This window comes from Ctenopharyngodon idella, chromosome 3 (assembly GCF_019924925.1).
Source record: "Ctenopharyngodon idella isolate HZGC_01 chromosome 3, HZGC01, whole genome shotgun sequence".
In the NCBI taxonomy this organism is placed as follows: domain Eukaryota; kingdom Metazoa; phylum Chordata; class Actinopteri; order Cypriniformes; family Xenocyprididae; genus Ctenopharyngodon; species Ctenopharyngodon idella.
In genome coordinates this window covers 8,535,950-8,555,560 of record NC_067222.1, presented here as the reverse complement: position 1 = coordinate 8,555,560, position 19,611 = coordinate 8,535,950, and the positions used below count along the sequence as shown (strand labels likewise).

The window sequence follows — 19,611 nt, the reverse complement described above, 5'->3', positions numbered from 1 at the left end:
AAGGTTCAATTATTCACTACCTTTTAAAAAAAACAAAACAAAGTTTTACAGGTCTACACATCTGGCATTTTGCTGGAGACCTTCAGATGCCTTTTCATGACCTAGAAGGTACCTAAATCCAGGGTCTGAGCATCAGAAGTGTGATCAATGGAGATGTGCTTCTACCTATCTGCCCATGTGTGGAAATTCTGTTTATCTACTTCTTAACCAATCAGAATTATTCAACCTGAAGTAATGTAGTTACTCTTAGAGTATAATTGCTGCTGTATTTAATGTACGTAGAGTGGCCTACAAACTCCCTGTGAGTTGAAGCTATTCTTCAGCTTTTTTTTTTTTTTTTTTAAACTGACTCCAGATCTTTATTCATCATATCTGGTCTTTGGGTCTTTAACTGTAAAATTCCACAGTTAAATTCTCATATTGGCAGAAAACATTGTTTGAAGAAGATTCTTGAAATGTCCTTTTAATATTAAGGATCACTAACTTTCTGGCTTAAAATGGCTTAAGGTTGGGTGTTACACAGCAAATTCCCCTGTGTTTCATTAATACTGCTCAGTGTAACCATTAGTGATGACACCTGAAGTTAATGAGTAAAATCACAGAAGGAAAGAGGAAACATTTGAAGTCACCATTCTGATGATCAGTGTTTCCTGTAGTTGAGCACTTGACCCTTGGGTTGTGTTTTTTTTTTTTTTTTTTTTTTCTTTGACTGTTATAAAAAAGTTTTATTGCAGCAGAGGAAATTAAGATGGCACAATCTCAGCTGATATTGGCAGTTAATAATGACATTATCATGAATGTGTTTTCAACACATTTTAATATTGTACTACCAACCATGTGACACTGCAAGATATTCAAAGTCCAGTCAGAAAAACAATGGAAACATGTTGTGTGCAGGAAGTTATTAACTATGGTGTTGTTTAGACACTTGCAGACATCAACAATCAGCATATGAAACACAACAATGGTGACTTGCTTTGTGATGCAGTGCATGATGGGTAACAGCAATCAAAACTCATGAGTCCCAGCATGCATTGTGGCACAAATAAATTATTACTTTTATACTCCACAAAGGAACATACAGGAGCAAACTAACATACAACCACATAAAACGACGAGACCGGACAATGAAAAGGAAACTGAGTTCTACCATAAAGACTCAGAAGGCAGGTGAACATTTACATTGTATTTATTCCAAACAGATGGTAGTGAGCTACATTGATTTATGCTTATTTGTATAGAAAAGTTCTTTTGCATAGGCGCCATCCTTAGTCCAAATCCTGACGATGAAAATTTGGCTGATCCTGCCTGAAGATGAAGATGAAGGCAGGGGTGGAGCCAACCCCCGATGGATGGACAGGGCCAACCTGGTGGTAGTGGGAAGGATGGAGGGGAACGTCAGCGTCATCATCTGTGAATGTGAAACAGAGAATTCAGTGCTAATATACTCCAGGTGTCAAGCAGTGATTGGCCAGACCTGTTATAATGAATGAATGACGTGGCATTGAACTTACACTGTCACTATCTTGGCTAAAATACACAGAGGAGTAATGGAGGTATAACATAACAGGTGCAGGAACTAATTAACTACCTGGGAGAAAACAGAACCAAAACACAGTGATCCTAAACAGACATAGAACTTCATGTTACAATTATGCACCTGAATTATTTTACGTTCACTTTACGTTAGTCTTGAGACTACAGGGAAAAGGCAATTATTTAAATCACTATAATGTAGTTGTTTGACTGTCATCAAAAGACACATGGCTCTGCTTTTTCATTGGTCTTTTTCTTTGGCAATGCACAAATGTTTTCTGAAAACACTACTGCAATTGCTAAAAGAGAAATAAGTTAACAAAAGTCAAGGACCCAACTAACGCAAACACTGATCACCATAATGGTGCATTCAAGCAAAACATTTTCAATAACACATCAACATCTAAACCTCTGTTAATCCTCAAGAAGATCTGTAGATGTATGACAGAAATTAAGTCAAAATTTAATCACATAGTTATCACTGCAGTTGCTCCAGCATTGCTGCCATAGATCCATACATTTCCTCCATCGTAAAAATTCCACCTAGCACGAAAGATACCATTGTCTCTCTTTCGTTTTGGAATGTTTGAAAGCATGTAGGATGGCGCTTCTGTGCTCTTATTCACACATGTGACAGAACTCATCGTGGATGACTGAAAAAAATTAAAGTCGTCACGTCGTGAAGCATCACAGACGCGGCATCAGTTGCCGTCCACTATGACACACTACACAAGCTGAAATGATCGAATCTTGCATCCCGACGAATCCCCACGACCCCCTATGTCAAGCAGATTGTGGCAAAATCAGGCTAAAATCGTGTAGTCTGTGCCAGGCTTTAAAGAAGCACAAAACAGTATTTATTGTTTGAATTTCTTTATAAAAATTGACCAAATTTGAAAGCTAACTCAGCGTGTTGTCAGTGTTCTCTTTGGGTCTTTTTTGCGAAGAGTCAGTTGCTAACATCCTTTTGTCCAATCTGTAGTCACATTTTCAAAATTCTAAACACAATTAGCGTAACATTCGTCTGTTGTGACCAGACAAATGTTACGAATGTTGTGACAAAATTTTCATTTTTGGGTGAACTAACCTTTTAACATCTAATATTCTTTATTTTTTCTTTACAAACATGCTCTCCCAATACCAAAATCATGCATCTTTCTGGTCTTATTTACAAATGCTTAAACACAACATGCCGGAAATGAAGACATTTGCCCGGTTTCACATACAAGGCTTAAGCCTATAGTCCAATCTAAAATGCATGTTTGAGCTGTTTTACCTAAACACCAATCTTAAACATCTCAAAATATATCAGTGCCATTGTTTCGTCTCTGGATTCCCTGAATCTTTTTTACAATATTATGTATGGTAGATGGTGAAGGACATAATTTCTTTGCAATCTTGCATTGAGAAATGTGATTTTTGATTTGTTTGATAATTCTCTCATGACATTTGGCACAAAGTGGTGAGCCATGACCCATCTTTTCTTGCAAAGACTGAGAAGCTCTTTTACACCCAAATATGATACCCTTACCTATTACCAATTCACCTGCTAATTGTGGACTGTTTAAAAACAGTTTAACTTGGATATTATATAATCTTTTCACTTTTAATTTGTTTCTGTCCCAACTTTAGAGTGTGTTGCAGCCATCAAAATTAAAATTTGTTTATATTCACAAAATACAATTATGTTGGTCGGTGAAAACATTGGAAATCTATTCTTTGTACTTTTGTCAGTTAATAAAAAGGTTTAAGAGGATGAACATGTGGCAGAACGGAAAAGTCCACTTGTTTACTTTCACTTTCATTTCACAACTCAATGACGCAAAGGGAGGCGTGCATATCAATTAATGGGGGGAGCAAATATAAGGACGAGGCTCACACACCTGGAGAGGAGAGACTTCACAAGTGAACACAGTTCTCGTGAGAGTGGTGGGAGAGAAGTTGAGTTGGAGTTACCGTGTGGAGTGTCTGACACTTCCAGACCTGCTGTTTACATGGCGCTCGTGAACTGCCGCAAAGTACCTTCATGTGCAAGCTTCGTTCAGCCGTCCAAATGGGAAAGCCGGTCGTAAAAAGGATCATCGCTGAGTCCACTGCGGTCCCTAGACACTCTTCATAAATCCTGTGATCTGCTACACTTGGGTCAGTGACGCAAAGCCATTCTCACACACAATCTAGCACACGCGCTCTCAGACACACACGCACGTACATACACACGCACAAACTATTCAAACACGCACTTCCAATGTGTTCATTTAATGTAGTTTTTCTAGTTTATCGAGCCTGATTATATACATTTTTATTGTTTTATTGATTTGTTTATTCCCCTTACTCCTACGAACTACTTATTGTGTTTTTCTTACATGGACAAATTTGGATTTAAAATGGACATGTGAATCTACTGTTGCGAAAGCCCTGTTACAATGAACTGACGTATCTGCACGTATCTAAATATATACCAAGAACAAAGAGAAAATAAGTAGTGGGGTCTGAAATTGTTCGTCGATTCTTTGTTTCTTTATCTGATCATTTGTAACGCTTTTTTTTTTTAGCAGCCGTATCACCCTGTAGCCCAAGACTGGTTGCCCACTGAAGCTAAGCAGGGCTGAGCCTGGTTAGTACCTGGATGGGAGACCTCCTGGGAAAACTAGGTTGCTGCTGGAAGAGGTGTTAGTGAGGCCAGCAGGGGGTGCTCACCCTGTGGTCTGTGTGGGTCCTAACACCCCAGTATAGTGACGGGGACACTATACTGTCAAAAAGCACCGTCCTTTGGATGAGACGTTAAATCGAGGTCCTGACTCTCTGTGGTCATTAAAAATCCCAGGATGTCCTTCGAAAAGAGTAGGGGTGTTACCCTGACATCCTGGCCACATTTACCCATTGGCCTCTGTCCATCATGGCCTCCTAATCATCCCCATACACTGATTGGCTTCATCACTCCGTCTCCTCTCCACCAATAAGCTGGTGTGTGGTGGGCGTTCTGGCACAAAATGGCTGCCGTCGCATCATCCAGGTGGATGCTGCACATTGGTGGTGGTTGAGGAGATTCCCTCTTTCAGAAAAAGCGCTATATAAATGTAAGGAATTATTAAAGGAATTTTTTTTTTTTTTTTGATTATTTGGTGTTGATCAAACTAGTTTTCCGAGTTGTTCAAAGCATTTGTAAGGATACTGATTATTAGAAGGCAGCTGTCTGACTCTGACATGGCGAACGGGATCATGGTTTGTGTAACATTAGCAACACATTATTAGCTGTTTGATAACATAGTCAAGCAAAATGCTAATAATATTAATTATCGTTATGTGTCCGATGTTGTAAAGAGCGATACCATTGTGCAGCGTTTACCTCAGTAAGTTGACCGAGTGGATCTCTGAGCTGCCGTGAGCGAGTGGAGGCGGGGCTAATTTGCATAATCATTGATCATGTGTATTAAATGAGACAAGGGTGTAGAGTTACATTTAAGCTATCTTAAGGCAGGAGGAATTTTTTTTTTTTTTTTAAATATGTCATTTTGGTGATCAAAGATGAGTTTTAACAGATAAAATTACTGACTACAGGGGGACTTTTTAGATTTTTATGCTTTTTATGTAGCACTTTGGTCCAATATTATGGATTTGAAAGTGCTTTATAAATAAATCTTGAGTTAGTATATGTAGAAAAAAATGTTTTTAGCATTTTGAAATGTAGAGTTTGTTTTTTCTATTCCATGGAAGAAATAAGCTTTCATAGGTTCCATGTGTGTAAGGGGGAAAACCATAGAGAAGCACAATCCAGCGCACATTCTTCCTCCTCTCCCATACCTCTTCTTCTCCCTTGTCTTGATTCAACTATACTTCTCTCCTCCAACTATTCCTCTCCCTCGCCCAGACATTATTTTTTTTTCACTCTCTGCTCCTCTGTGTTGTTCTGCATCCACACTGAACAAAACCAAGAGTACCTTTTTTACTGTAATGAAAAGAGCTTCAGCGCCTAACTACAGATGAGATTTTGTAAGATAGGATAAGAATCCTAAATAAATTTAAGATTTGCTTCTGTAATACAAATTTGTGAAAAATCCTAAATCAACTCATCAGATCTTAAAGGAACACTCCACTTTTTTTGAAAATAGGCTCATTTTCCAACTCCCCTTGAGTTAAACAGTTGAGTTTTACCGTTTTCGAATCCATTCAGCCGATCTCCGGGTCTGGCGGTACCACTTTTAGCATAGCTTAGCATAGTTCATTGAATCTGATGAGACCGTTAGCATCTCGCTCAAAAATGACCAAAGAGTTTCAATATTTTTCCTATTTAAAACTTGACTCTTCTGTAGTTACATCGTGTACTAAGACCGAAAACGGTAAAACTCAACTGTTTAAATCTAGGGGAGTTGGAAAATGAGCCTATTTTCAAAAAAAGTGGAGTGTTCCTTTAAGACTTAAGATAGAAAGTTTCTGTAATACGCCCCCAGAAGACTGGAGATCAGGCAAAGATCTACTGGTATCCGAGGGGATTGATTTATTTCATTAGAGGATTCTTAATCCACTTAATGTGTTCTTGTCACGGTCTCCATCTCTCTCACCTTCCTTGAACTCCATTTCCCATCATCCCTCCTTCTCACCTGCTCACACTCAGCAATCCCCCGCACCTGATCATCGTCACCTCATCAGCACAGCAGCATTTCAGCACACACTTCACCCTAGCACATTGTCTGGTCTCGTTTTGAGAAGGATGCACTTACCAGCTACACTTACCTCTGGATTGTTTATACGTTATTCCTCCATTGTCTCTCCTGATCCTCTGTGTCTCCTGCGTCTCCCTAATCTCCTGTGTCTCCAGCATCTTCTCCTCCGGACTCCAACGACTCTCCACTCACCTCACCTAAGTGTGTGCTCTGCTGCTACGATCTACGATCTCCTCCAACCTCCTGCAAGACAAAGAACTTGAGTCTGTGTTCCGTAACAGTTCTGATGTGCTTATAATTGGTCATTTTTCTGTTTTATAAAAAATAAGATTTTTTTTTTTTTTTTGTTTAAAAAAATTTTACATAGCAAGGATGCATGACATTGATCAAAAGTGACAGTAAAGACTTTTACATGGTTACACACACACACACACACACACACACACACACACACACACAAAAATGTATTTCAAATGCATTTTTGAAAGTTCTGTTCAAAGAATCCTGGAAAAATCCATCACAGTTTACATAAAAATATACACAACTGTTTTCAACATTGATAATAAGAAATGTTTCTTGAGCAGCAAATGAATAATTTCTGAAGGATCATGTGACACTGCCGACACTGTTTTAACATCACAATGAATAAATTACTTTATAAAATATACTAAAACAGAAATTTTAAGTTGCTATAATGTTTCAGAATATTACTCTTTTTAATGTAGTTGTTCATCAAATAAATGCAGCCTTGATGAGCAGAAGCGTTTTAAAAATCTTACTGACCCCAAACTTTTGAACGGTAATGTACTGTTCATTGTCCACAGTAGACCCACTCTTTGCCCAGTATATTGCCCACAGTATGGGCTTGCTGTGGGCCCACAATTGGCCCCAATGGGGGCCCACTCTGCTTAGCGTGGGCCAGCAAACAGTCAGCCCACACTTTGGGCTGTCCCACTAGGACCCTACCTGAGTCCCATAGTGTGGGGCCCACACGTGCCCCGCACTTTACGGCAGTATCTGGGCCTACAGTGGGCTGCCCGCAATGGCCCTAAGGGCCCCAAAGAAGCATGTTTGCTGGAGAGCCTGATGAACTTGTGACAATAATACATATATTGTCACATATTTTTCAAGATATGAAACGTGGCAATTCCTTATTATTCGTGATATTTTAACAATGCAATATATTATTTCATATATTTTTCTATATATTTAAACTATTTAATATTGGAAATATATTTTATATTATTTAATAATATGGAAATATATTTTTGTTCCGTCAGGAATTGTAATGAATTATGTTTTCCTGTTAATTAAAATAAATGTTAATTATTATTTAAAATGTCTGTGATTCACAGTTTTTAGAGAGTGATTGTAAAATACAGGACAATAAGGTCTTGTCAGAGTTTATTATTTTGTATTATGAATGAATGAATTCCATACACATATCAGTACATGTACAAAAATTATACACTGAATAAAATGTCAGATTATTCCACATAGCACTCACAGTAACAGAGCAGATGATCTTCTGTAACATTTTGACAAAGTTAAATAAAGCAATAAGCCCCAAAAAGCCATGGTTTACAGTGAATTTATAACAGCTAAGGGGTGTTGTTAGGCATGACGTGGAGTGGAGTGCCTAAAACCCTCTTAGCTGTTATAAATTCACTGTAAACCACGGCTTCACAGGGCTTATTGCTTTTATAAAACGGTTACCACACAATACAAATATTAAAGCCAAAAAATATGTATCAATGCAATGTTCATGAAGTAAAATCATTTAAATGCTTCCTTCCGCTGGAAAAAATAGTCCCTGACCGTGAACAGCAACAGAAGTTACATTATTATGCCATTAGATGGCGGCAAAGATTCTTTATGAGTGAGGCACTCAGTCGCAATGACTTTTATATTAAAACTTGTTGTGAACACGGAACAAGACACAAATGCTTTGACTAGCGCCATCAGTGTCAGCAGGGCACAGGAAAACCCATTAAATGTTAAAAGGATAAGATCGCAGCGGACATTCAAACGGAAAATGCTAAATCTGAATGCAGGTAATACACTCGGTCACTCGATATCTCTCTCACAATACTCTTCTACATAATACAGTAAGCTTCAATGAACAATATCAATAGAGTACAAACATTTGTTTACATTGCTAAAAGTGGTTGCTACGACAGACACACTCAGTGGCGCAGCGATACTTATGTAATGCGGTCAGCTGTATGTTTTCAGGAATTTTACAATGGCTTTGAACGCGGCTCAACCAATCAGAATCAAGGGCCGGAACTATCCATTTTATAATGATATTTAAGAAAGTTAAGAAAGACTTTTCTTACAAAAAAGCTATATTTCATTATTTCTAATAGGCAAATCTTAAAGTGTTGAGATATATTGTGGATAATGCAACTGAGCAGAAAGTTGCAATTAACAGGCGCCTGTTGAATATGCATTAAAAAAATGTTGGTTGTAAGATTCAATATTTTGTATTCATAGTATCAAATGAAAATATTTACGTAAGAATCTTCATAATGAATGGAACGTGTAAACACATAGTACATCTTACATAGCAAATATAATGTTTTAACATTTATGCATCTTTTCAAAATGTGAAAGTACAATATAGCTAAAGTACTTTTAAACCCACTTAAAGACATTTGCTCAATTATATAGTAATTTAATTAAATTTCCTTTTTTTTTTCCTTTACATAATTTCCCCCCACGGAGAAGCCTGTCGTCCACATTTGGTTATCTTTCATCAGGTTTAATGCAGTAAATCAAAAGCAAAGAAAATGAACTCTTAGTTTTAATTAGAGTCTAATGTATGGTGCCATTCTTTGTCTCCAATAGCTACTGTATTATCAAGACTGCTAGACATGTTCTGGAAAGTGTCGATCATAGCATTAAAAAAATCCTTAAAAATTTTCCAGAAACGTTCAAACGTGGTCATTTGTGCCAACTGATACATCTCATTAGTGTAGTGTCCTTTATTCCACTCTATCATTGTCTCAATCTTCAGCAGAAGTTCACTAACCTGCTGTCTGTCAGTCAGATCTCTGTTATTGAGCACATGATAACCCTGACAGCTCTGAACGGCTCTTCTGACAACTTCATTTTTATCAGTTTCTGACTGTACTGTCTCCTGGTCACATTCATCCCCGTATGTGAAGAGGATAATAACATTCTTCAGCACATCTTCACCAAAAACCTGTTTAATGTGTGTCAATCTGACTTCGTCCTGCTCTGTGAACCTGCCGAACGGCACAACGAATAAAAACACATGAACTCCCGGAGCAGCCAGAAACACACTCCTCGCAAACTCCCTCGAGAGCTGCTCTTTTGGAAGATTAGTACAAAAAAACCCAGGAGTGTCGATGACAGACACAGACCTGCCATCAATCACTGATCTCTGAATGCTAGATATATTTGTAACAGCATACAGACTTCTTCCACATGTGAATCTGTCTTCTCCCAGTATGGTGTTTCCTGAGGAACTTTTCCCAACTCCATTTTTCCCCAGAAGGACAATATTAATGTTGCCATTGTTCTGCAGAGGAGCTTTTACGTTTCAAAAGGAAGAGAGAGAGAAAAAAAATACATGTTTAGAAAAACAATCTTCATATTACTTATATATTTCATAATTTGATTATGATGTGTGGTCAGTATGGTTTAAAATATGATTATTGTTAGTCAAGATCACCTGCTCTATTTGAAGGCTGATTGTCAAGCTGAGATCCTCTTTCATGGAGATTATCAGCCTATATGAGATTATCAAGCATTATTTCATAATAAAGTATAATAATCATTTTCTAGCTTCAAAAACATAAAATGAGCAGGTATGTGTATGAATTTAGATGATGAATTGAAATGTTTTATACCATTGTCCTTTGTCAGTTATATTCTCAGCTGAGCTTCAAGACCTACGAAAGAGAATTAATGTTAATTTATGTACATTTAAATATCTTGAAACACACACACACAAACAAAACAAATTAAAAATGAATCAGTGCAGTTTATCTGTGAGAGCTGCTTATCCCTGAGCAGGTGACTTCCTGTTTTTGTGCTGCGCTGGATCTCCAGACTGTGAAACTTCCAAGAGGATTTTATCATTGTGTGATTTTATCTGGAACGTCTTTACATGTCAGATAGCCAATTCTGAATTCCAGGAAATTCTGTCAGATCTACAAAAATATTTGCATATCAACAGGTATGATGCTTGAATCTGGTTAATTAAGTCTTGTTTATTAGCCAAAGCTAATAAAACCTGTCCTGGACACCCAGCACTGCACATTGTGTTTGTCTCCCTCATCTAACACACCTGCAGTCAGTTTCTTCTCTGGGAAAACCTTCCTCAGCCTCCACATCCACTTTCAGTTTCATAATTACACAAAACCCATTGAGCTACTTCATTGTGTTGAACTGGAGCAATAGCACATGTGTATCACACTCACTGTGTCTGTCTGTTTCTATATAACACACTGACTACAGCTACGTCAAGATGATAATGATGTCAAACAAACATGTTAAATTGCTAGCAGAATCTAGAATTGTTATAATTGCGTGTAAGGATGTTTTGTAATTAAAAATACTCACTGTGATGCTGATTTTCAGATGACTGAGCTTTCGCCAGTGAGGCATGACTTTTCTAAACAATAGCAGGTTTATAAGCACTTCAGATGACATCGGCTCCACCCACCAGAGGAGGAAATTTACAGAATGGAATGGATCATCAGAATGGAAATTTACTGAATTCAAAGAGATGGTTTTGTATTCCTGCAAAATATTGGAGAACCGTCATTTTTAGCCTGATAATAAATTATTATATGATATTTGAAGAGTTCATTTGCAAAAACAGATAACTCCGTTTCTATTAATTCTCATAAATCATTTTTTTTTTTTTTTTTGTGCATTCCAAGTAATATCATTAAAACTTCAGTTGGGTTGTTTTGATTAAGTAGTAAATAATAAATTAAAGTTCATTGAAAGTATGTTTTTTATATGTTAAAAGTTTTTTTTTTTTTTTTAGCAAAAGCAGATAACTCAACATTTCATGTTTCAGAGTTAAACAAAACCAAGTAATTGCTTTGTAATTGCATTTAAGGGTACGTTTACACGACAACGATATGCTTAAAACGGAGAAGTTTTTCCTTTGAGTTTTCCGCGTACAGACGACACCATTGTCAAAACGACCCCCATTCATACGAATCCACGACACGAATTTGCACGACACCGTTTTCAACTAAAAACGGAAAACTTTTTATCATTTTGGCCTTTAATTTACACGACAACGGCGTTTCAAAGTGCAAGTTTTTACGGCCTCCATGTAAACAACAAAAACGCGAAACTGTGGAAACGATGATATCATGCACATGCGCTTTACATGTTCAGACTATAGTGTTTCATCGCCATCTTATTGTGTTCACACTGTATTGCAAAACACTTTTTCTGCTATTGAGGTGGGATACGGGTAAGGTTAGGGACAGGTTTGGTGGTATAGGTTTAAGGCAACATGTAATTATAGATGTAAAGTAATTACAGCTGTAATTAGATGCAGGTATTTTTACAATGTAAAAACATGTATTTACACAATAAGTGCATTGTATCAAATGATTAATTTCAATGATAGTACATAGCCTAGTAGTTACCTAATATAAAGTGGGTCCAAAACATGTAGCATACTGTAAGTAAATCACTTTGAATGAAATTATCTAGAAGACACATTTAAATAATCCACTTAATGTTAACTTCATTGGATTACAACATGTTTTATTGTACGTGTTTTTTGTTTCTATAATTCTCTGTCGCTTTTACACTTTATCAGTAGAAGTCCTGAAAAGTGAAGCCAAAACGTTTCGATCGCCCCCAAGTGGTTGGATCCAGTATAGGTCATAAGCCCATAATGGGACGTGAGACAAACTAAACTAGGGCTGTCACAATTCCTCGATTAAATTCGAGTACTCAAAAAAAATCCTCGATTGCAATTTGCCCGTGTTGAGTAACCGGCAAAATACCGGATTATTATTAGACCGTTGAAGGCTACTATACGATATTAAACCCGTTTAAAATCATAATAAAGCATAATGCTATTGTGAATTTACAAAGGCTGCGATTCAATTAAATAAATGTTTGTGCTGCAGGTTTAATGCAATTACATGCGTGTACCTGTGTGCGTTACCTCAGAGCGGCATGCAGCTCCAACACAAACTGTTATCATTTACACTAGTGGTGCGTCTCAAACTCCATCTCTGCATATACTGTGAGTTTGGATTACTTTTAACATTCATCTGGAAACGCAATGTGTGCCATTTCATCAGATTTGTAAGGTATAAATCATGTATAAACCTACGCAAACGCAGGAGAATACAGGCAAAGGCTACAGAATAACACAAGACGTGTCACTCGTATTGTTTTGAGTGGGGGAATGTGCAACGCGCAATATGGCGGAATAAGTCCCGCCTTCTAAATAAGCGCCAATCGCCGATTGGCAAAGTGATCGCGTCGCTGCAGCGGCCGTTAGAAGCTCCGGTTCCTATAGAAACAGTAAGACGCGCGCCTCCTATAGAGATGCACAGTGTGGACTGCGCATGCGCATTAGCTTGATCTAGCCTGAAAAAAATGCCTTTTTTTGTCATGATTCAAGCGTTCAGAATCAAAATTTATGAGACAGTTGTTGTCAGATTTCATTGGTGATTTCAAATATTAAATTTAATCGAAAGCTTGGCAAACAGCTTTAGAGAATTTGATGTTTCCCCATGTGGGGCCCATAAGGGTTGGATATGGGCTGGTGAGTGGGCCCCATCTGGGCTGCCCAGATGGGGCCCAGTTAATTTTGTCCGGGGGTTCCATGGTGGCCCCATGTGGGCAAGCCCAGATAGGCTGAAGTTGGGCTTCACATGGGCCCTTGCTAAAACCCACACGGGCAACCCAGGTTTCTCCCATCTGGGGCCCACACTACCTGGGCCCCATGTGGGCTGATCATGGGCCCCTGCTATTCTACCCATAAGGGTAATAACCATTATTATTATGGGCTAACAAATTCATTTTTGGGACTTATTTTACAGTCAGCCTATACAGTTCTTTAACCCGTGTTCATATTTTTTTACACAGCCAATATTACCGGGTCTGGTGGAACCACCACATTATTAGGCTTTTAAATCAATACAGCCATAACAATTCAACTAAAAAATACTTAGCAGATGTTTACTTTAGGTCAATTACCCATGATATATACATCATGGTTCATATACGCCATTTACCCCTGTGAGATTGCATTTATGATCGTTTTTGTTTTTTGTGAGAAACCAAGGAAATTCAATAAAAAAAAATAAAAAAATAAAATCTTCTATCATTATTAGTGATTATTTCTTAGAACTTAGAACTGTGCAGTCATTGAAAAGTTATTTTTTATGTTCTTCACCGAAAATGAGCCAAGGCCAATGAGTTTGTGTTAGAAGAAATAATAAATAGCATATTTTTTCTTTTAGCAACCTTTAAAACGGGTCCCACAGACCCAAACACCTTGGGTTAAACAAGCTACAATAACAACAAGACCAGTAATACAATTAATTACCTATTTATTTAAGTAAAATTAAGAAAAACATTAAGAAAACTCTCATTAAGAAAACTTTTGCTCAGTGTTCCCTCACTGTTATAGACAGGATTAGCTACTTTCCACCTCAAATGAACCTGAAGCCTGAAGTCCTTGTTGAGGGGTTGCCTGTCGGGCCTGTCTATTACCCCCCCGGTCCCTAGCACCAATGATCCACTTGGAGACCGCCTTCTCTGCATCTTTACGGGTGATTTGGCTGGTCATGGCGTTTTTCTTTAAGCCTCCTGCAAGAAACAAATATAACGGTCACTTACTTTATATGTGCCAACACAACTCTCAGCCAGGACTGTAAAGACAACTATGTAAAGAAAAGTGCTACAGTGGGTACGGAAAGTATTCAGACCCCCTTAAATTTTTCACTCTTTGTTATATTGCAGCCATTTGCTAAAATCATTTAAGTTCATTTTTTTTTCCTCATTAATGTACACACAGCACCCCATATTGACAGAAAAACACAGAATTGTTGACATTTTTGCAGATTTATTAAAAAAGAAAAACTGAAATATCACATATCACTATTTGATTACCGAGTGCAACCATTCTACGTCATTGCCCTAGAACGCAAACAAAATGGCTCCGCCCATTGTCCAAATATATAATGGATTTTTTAAACAACGCATATCTTTCATGGGTTTTCTACTACATATTTCAGTAAGAGACATCATTTGTTATATTAAGCCATACAAGTCTTAACACCAGGGGATCCCTTTAAAAAAAATTGCCATGTTTTATCAATAGCCTGACAATTTTTGCTTGTTTGTTTTTTAATAACAACAAAAAAAGTTATATTAGGAAATGCATATTTATGCCTGTACAGTAGAGGGCGCAGCTCAAACAAACTTTTTAGCTGTGATGCTATTCAGGATAAAAGAAGAATAGGATACAGGCGAAGGAAAAACTAATACTAAACTAAAACTAAAACTGATAAAACTCTTATTGTTAAATCTAAAGTCATTTTTGCTTGTTAGTATGGTTGAATTAGATCATTGAAGGTCAGCAGCAAAGACACTGGTTAATAAAGTGAGATTAAATACATAAAGTATATTTGTGTAATTTAATATAATTAATTATTACAGGTTTGCATAAAATTCTGAATTTGCATTTCATTGTTTTTATTCATTTTGAGGAATACTGAATGTTTTCTTGCAAGTGAGATGAGTAAATGCGTGTTCACATTTAGTCTAGAACTACAATACCCATCATGTTCACACAGCGCACACAACACCTCTACACTTTATTTCTCTCAACATGGGGACAGGAGAGCTGCCAGTCAATAAATGTGAAGTTGCGTTACTTATTTGTAGTAACTTAGATATTTTGCTGTAAATTGAATAAGTAATGCATTACTTTACTAGTTTCTTGAAAAAAGTAATCTGAACTTGTAATGCGTTACCCCCAACACTGCATATAAGTAAATGTGTTTTGTTGTGTAAGCACCTTTATAAGGATTGCGTTAGTAGATGAGCTATATCAAAGACTTTATACATAGAAAGGGACTTTCTTTACGCCGCGGTTCAGAGAATCAGATATGTTGGATGTTCAACACGTGAATTCATTCACTTCTCTCGAAGTACATGGATGGATTTAAGTGTCCGGTGAACTGGGAGAAGAACAGAATACTTAGTTGCTTACACACAGTATCTGATATGAATATAACGCGTCATCTAATTATAATGGAAAGGATTATTATTGCAGCTTGGGGCAGCGGGGGGTTCGATTACTCTGATAATCGTCAGAATAATCGAATGATTACTCGATTACCAAAATGACCGTTAGTGACAGCCCTAAGCAATCAAATTCAATTTCAAATACATTTTTTCCAAAGATGATTTCGGCCATTTTGAGTAGTTTTTATCACACTGATTTTTTAATACGTTTGGTTTTAGTTATTATGTAACTAAACAATACACAATAGTGCGAAGTGGTGATCAGAAGAGGGGTGTGGCAGTGAAAGAACAGAAGTCATTTTAAAGATTAAGCCCACATAAACCATTTTGCAGCACCAGAGTGCTGCTGTCACTCCGTGCTGTGGCCACGGAAAACTGAATAGGACTATTAGGTGCTAATAATAACCTATTTGGACCGAAACAGAACAACCAACAGTAAGGTGACGCTTCTGAGACTATATACAGTGTTATAGTTATATAAGAACTTAATTTGAGTGTGTTATTCATTACATTGTCACTATTGTTTAAAAAAAAACACGCCTCCAGTATGCGACAACATTACGCCACCTTCAGCATAATGACAACTGATGCTAAACTTACAGATATAACAAGCTTTGAAAAAAGTGCCAAAGCGATTGCGAAAAACTGTAAGCGCACGATGGAGTTGAGAAACAAAACATTCTTTATTATAATCCACCAACTAAAACTCAGGAGATCACAGGAGATAGCCTACCAGAAACGCAACCATGTTAACATTGATGCAAATAATATCGGACAAAGGAATTGAGGAAACTAAGGGCTTAAATAAAGGGAAAAACTAAGGGAACTGGATGAACACAGGTGAACAGATCAGTGTTAAACCATAGAAAACAAACTAAAGCGTGAATGAGTAACCAAGGGAACTACAGTAGTCAACATTTGAAGTGGATCAAAACCTTTCATCAAAGTTGTCTTAAAACCTTCTTCTTAGGGCAATTTAGTTCTTAGGACAACTTTAATGAACTTTTTTGATCCACTTCAAATGTTGACTACTATAATATGAACAGGCAACCAGAGTAAAAACTAAACCAAAGCAGAGCATACATATTACAATAGACGCTTTATACTATATTTAAGGTTTGGAACATTAGGGAATGGTTTCACAGAAAGGGCTTAGATTAATTTAATTAAGGCATAAACCGGGCTTGGTTTAGGCCTTAATTAAATTAGGACATTGACCCCCAGTTTCACAGACAAGGTTTAAGACTAGTCCCAGACTAAAGGAGGGAGAGCATTTTCACATTTGGCTCCTAAACTCGGGAATAGACTTCCTGATAATGTTCAGAGCTCAGACTCACTCTCCCAGTTTAAATCTAGATTAAAGACGCATCTCTTTAGCCAAGTGTTCACATAATGCATCTCATATCCTTGTACTCCAGTTATATCAAATCAAATGCACATGACTATCTTTGGTTAATGTTATAAACAGCAACTACGCTAATCCTTCTCCGTTTGCTTTTCTGTTTTATCTCGGGATGCCCATCCCGAGGTGACTAGAGAGTACAACAGATTCAGTTTGGATCCAGCCTCTTATGAAGACTTCAGATGCCTCAACACTTGCGAAGAGACGGCGCCAACCCCTGCAAGGACTTCAGAGGACACAAACTCTGGATCAACATGCACCATTTCAAAAGTTGCTATATATAATCATTGTTAACATGTATTCATTACTTCAATGAGCTCATTGTTTCTACCTTAAATACATTGCTTAAATTAATACATTGTTAGCTAACTGCATGATTTGCATATGTACTGAAAATTACATAATTTGGACACAGTCACCTCTGAAACTGATTACTCTAAATTGTAATGTCGACATGCGTTCTCTGTAAAGCTGCTTTGAAATTATATGTATTGTGAAAGGCGCTATTCAAATAAATGTGAATTGAATTGAATTCAATTTGTCAGTATGAAACTGATTTAAGTAATAGTACGCAGTGAGTCTCCGTTACGGTGATCAGTGTTTTCTTTAGTTGAACTTTTTACTTTTTAACATTCGCTTTTTTCTTTCTGCTGTAATTATGTGTTTATAAAGGCATATTTGTTATGGTAAAGAAAGCCAAGAGAAAATATGATCAGGTGACGATGATTATGTATTGACAATCATTATGTAGTGGTCTGATTCACTGATCTCATTTGGATTCTAGTAACTGATTATATGAGTGATGTGTTATTTTTTTAATTATTACAGTATCTCTGATTCTACAGCATGAGTTCCAGCAGTTATGTGACAGATATGAAGGATTTTAAAAACAAATTTGACACACACGGGCATCAACAATCAGCACATGTATCTCAACAATGGTGACAATCAACAAAACACTTCATGCTGCAGTGCATGCTGAGTACCAGCATAGTACAAGACTCACTCCCAGCATGCACTGTGGCAGGAATAAATAATGCAGCTGAATTGTCTATTTTCTTTTATTTGCTTTTACGTTTGCTATTTTTGTTGACTTTTTAAGCTTGTCTTGTGATGTTCAGAGTTTCATCTGAATATTTTGTCGATTGTCACCACTGCATTGAGCAAGGTAAAAGTTTTTTTAAAAGTTTGATTTGGATTTTGAATCCAAGATTTTCACTTTGATCTCAGGCTTGTATTAACTGTTTCTGCAATCAGATCCAAACAAGCATTTACAGTTAATACAAACTACATATTTATATCTTCACATCCGCTATAAAGAAACAAAAACTCTTATGGGCCTCAGTAACATGACAAACTGACAGTGAGAAACTTGTCTGCACAAAAACATGTCCTGGAATATGTGTTTTAACTACAAGAAATGAATAATAATAATAAAAAACACTTTGGATGGTTCACAGATCTCATCAATATCAGACATATATATACTATCATATGTTACAGTAGAAAATAACTGTCAATCCCAAACACTGACTGTGTGAATGCAGTCATGCAGTTCTCCAGGTCAGTGATCATAATAAATATAGATTCAATTCACAGATACAAGTCCAAAACAAAGCAATACAGTACAGCTCATGGATATTTAGTTCACATGCTCCTGTCTGCCTTAAACTCCAGGGCACATTCACCTGACTGATGTACTAAAAACAGATTAGTTTTTCCTTTGCATTTTTCATTTACAGACAACATGTTTTTGTTTAGATAGAGATAATGGTATTGTTTTCAAAAACTTTTACAAAAAAGTTTGCATTTTCAGGCCCTCAAAACACTTGTCATGTAAATGAACAGCCAAAATGCACAATTTTCCCAATTTTAGAAAACACTGTCGTGTAAACGGCTCCTAAATATCTGTCAACATTTGTGCCCGTGTTGTCTAATTTTATTTAATTTTTTTATAGTAGTTTACTACTATAACTTTACTACTTCAACAAAACTCATAGTAAAATGATGACATAAAACATGAATACAAGAACAATACAGAAAAATCCAGCATCAGTTTGTTATTAATATTCATATTAAATGATTCACATTATGGAGTATTAGAGACATGTTTAATCAGCATGTTCATTAATCATCTGTCCCATAACCAAACCTAAAATAATAGTAAGTGTAAAGCATGTCTGGATGCATCATCATTACTTCCTGATTAAAACAATATGTATTGTGAAAAGTTCTATACAAATGAGTTTGAATTGAATTGTATCATGAGCTCTGCTGGATGCGCTCCTGCTCCAGCCACACCACGGCCCTCTGCTGGATCAGGATGGTGCTGCGTATTACGGCGAGCAGCTCGTCTGTGCAGCTCCATGTGTTCGGCTCCACCGTACTGAACATCAGAGGAAGAGTCTCCAGCTGCAGCTCCTCAGTCTGACAGGCCTCCATCAGGTCCTCCTCTCTGTGCCCCGACAACAGCTTCCTGACACACACAGGTTTCATATAATGTTCATATAATTGTGTGATATCAAGAGCTCAAGGTTGGGCTGATGTTGTGACTACATCATCTGCTGCAAAACACATCTTTAGCCACTTTATCAGGCCTTTCAAATTTTAGCTTTGTTTCAAAACTTTCAAAATGAATAAAGCTTCTTCAAACCAACATTCAGAGTTTGTCTTGGCAGTTTTCTAGTTAAATATTACAATTATATGAATTTCAACTGTAATTCTGCTTTTTACATT

General features: G+C 37.0%; 2 protein-coding genes across 6 annotated transcripts in view; both read right to left on the bottom strand.

Annotated features, from left to right (window-relative positions):
• Positions 1 to 715: 715 nt before the first annotated feature.
• Positions 716 to 19,611, bottom strand: part of zmp:0000000896 (caspase recruitment domain-containing protein 10) — a 39,232-nt gene continuing 20,336 nt past the window's right edge. For 2 of the 4 annotated variants that reach the window (XM_051889079.1, XM_051889080.1), the window contains exon 24: positions 13,755 to 19,351. In XM_051889079.1, the coding sequence (XP_051745039.1) occupies positions 19,138 to 19,351 (214 nt within the window). In that variant the 3' untranslated portion in view covers positions 13,755 to 19,137. Of the gene's footprint in view, positions 1,412 to 6,267; positions 6,441 to 13,754; positions 19,352 to 19,611 lie in introns of those variants that run through there. The other 2 variants (XR_007929382.1, XR_007929383.1) reach the window with 2 other exon arrangements.
• On the bottom strand, positions 7,585 to 13,584 carry LOC127510020 (GTPase IMAP family member 4-like). Of its 2 annotated transcripts, none has more exons than XM_051889503.1 (4): positions 10,791 to 13,584; positions 10,076 to 10,378; positions 9,898 to 9,955; positions 7,585 to 9,755 (listed from the first exon to the last, which is right to left on the bottom strand). In XM_051889503.1, the coding sequence occupies exons 2-4, from the start codon at positions 10,076 to 10,078 to the stop codon at positions 9,004 to 9,006; spliced, it is 813 nt and encodes a 270-aa protein (XP_051745463.1). In that variant the 5' UTR covers positions 10,079 to 10,378; positions 10,791 to 13,584; the 3' UTR covers positions 7,585 to 9,003. The 2 variants fall into 2 exon arrangements, with proteins under 2 accessions (XP_051745463.1, XP_051745462.1); XM_051889502.1 differs by having other exon boundaries at positions 10,076 to 10,117.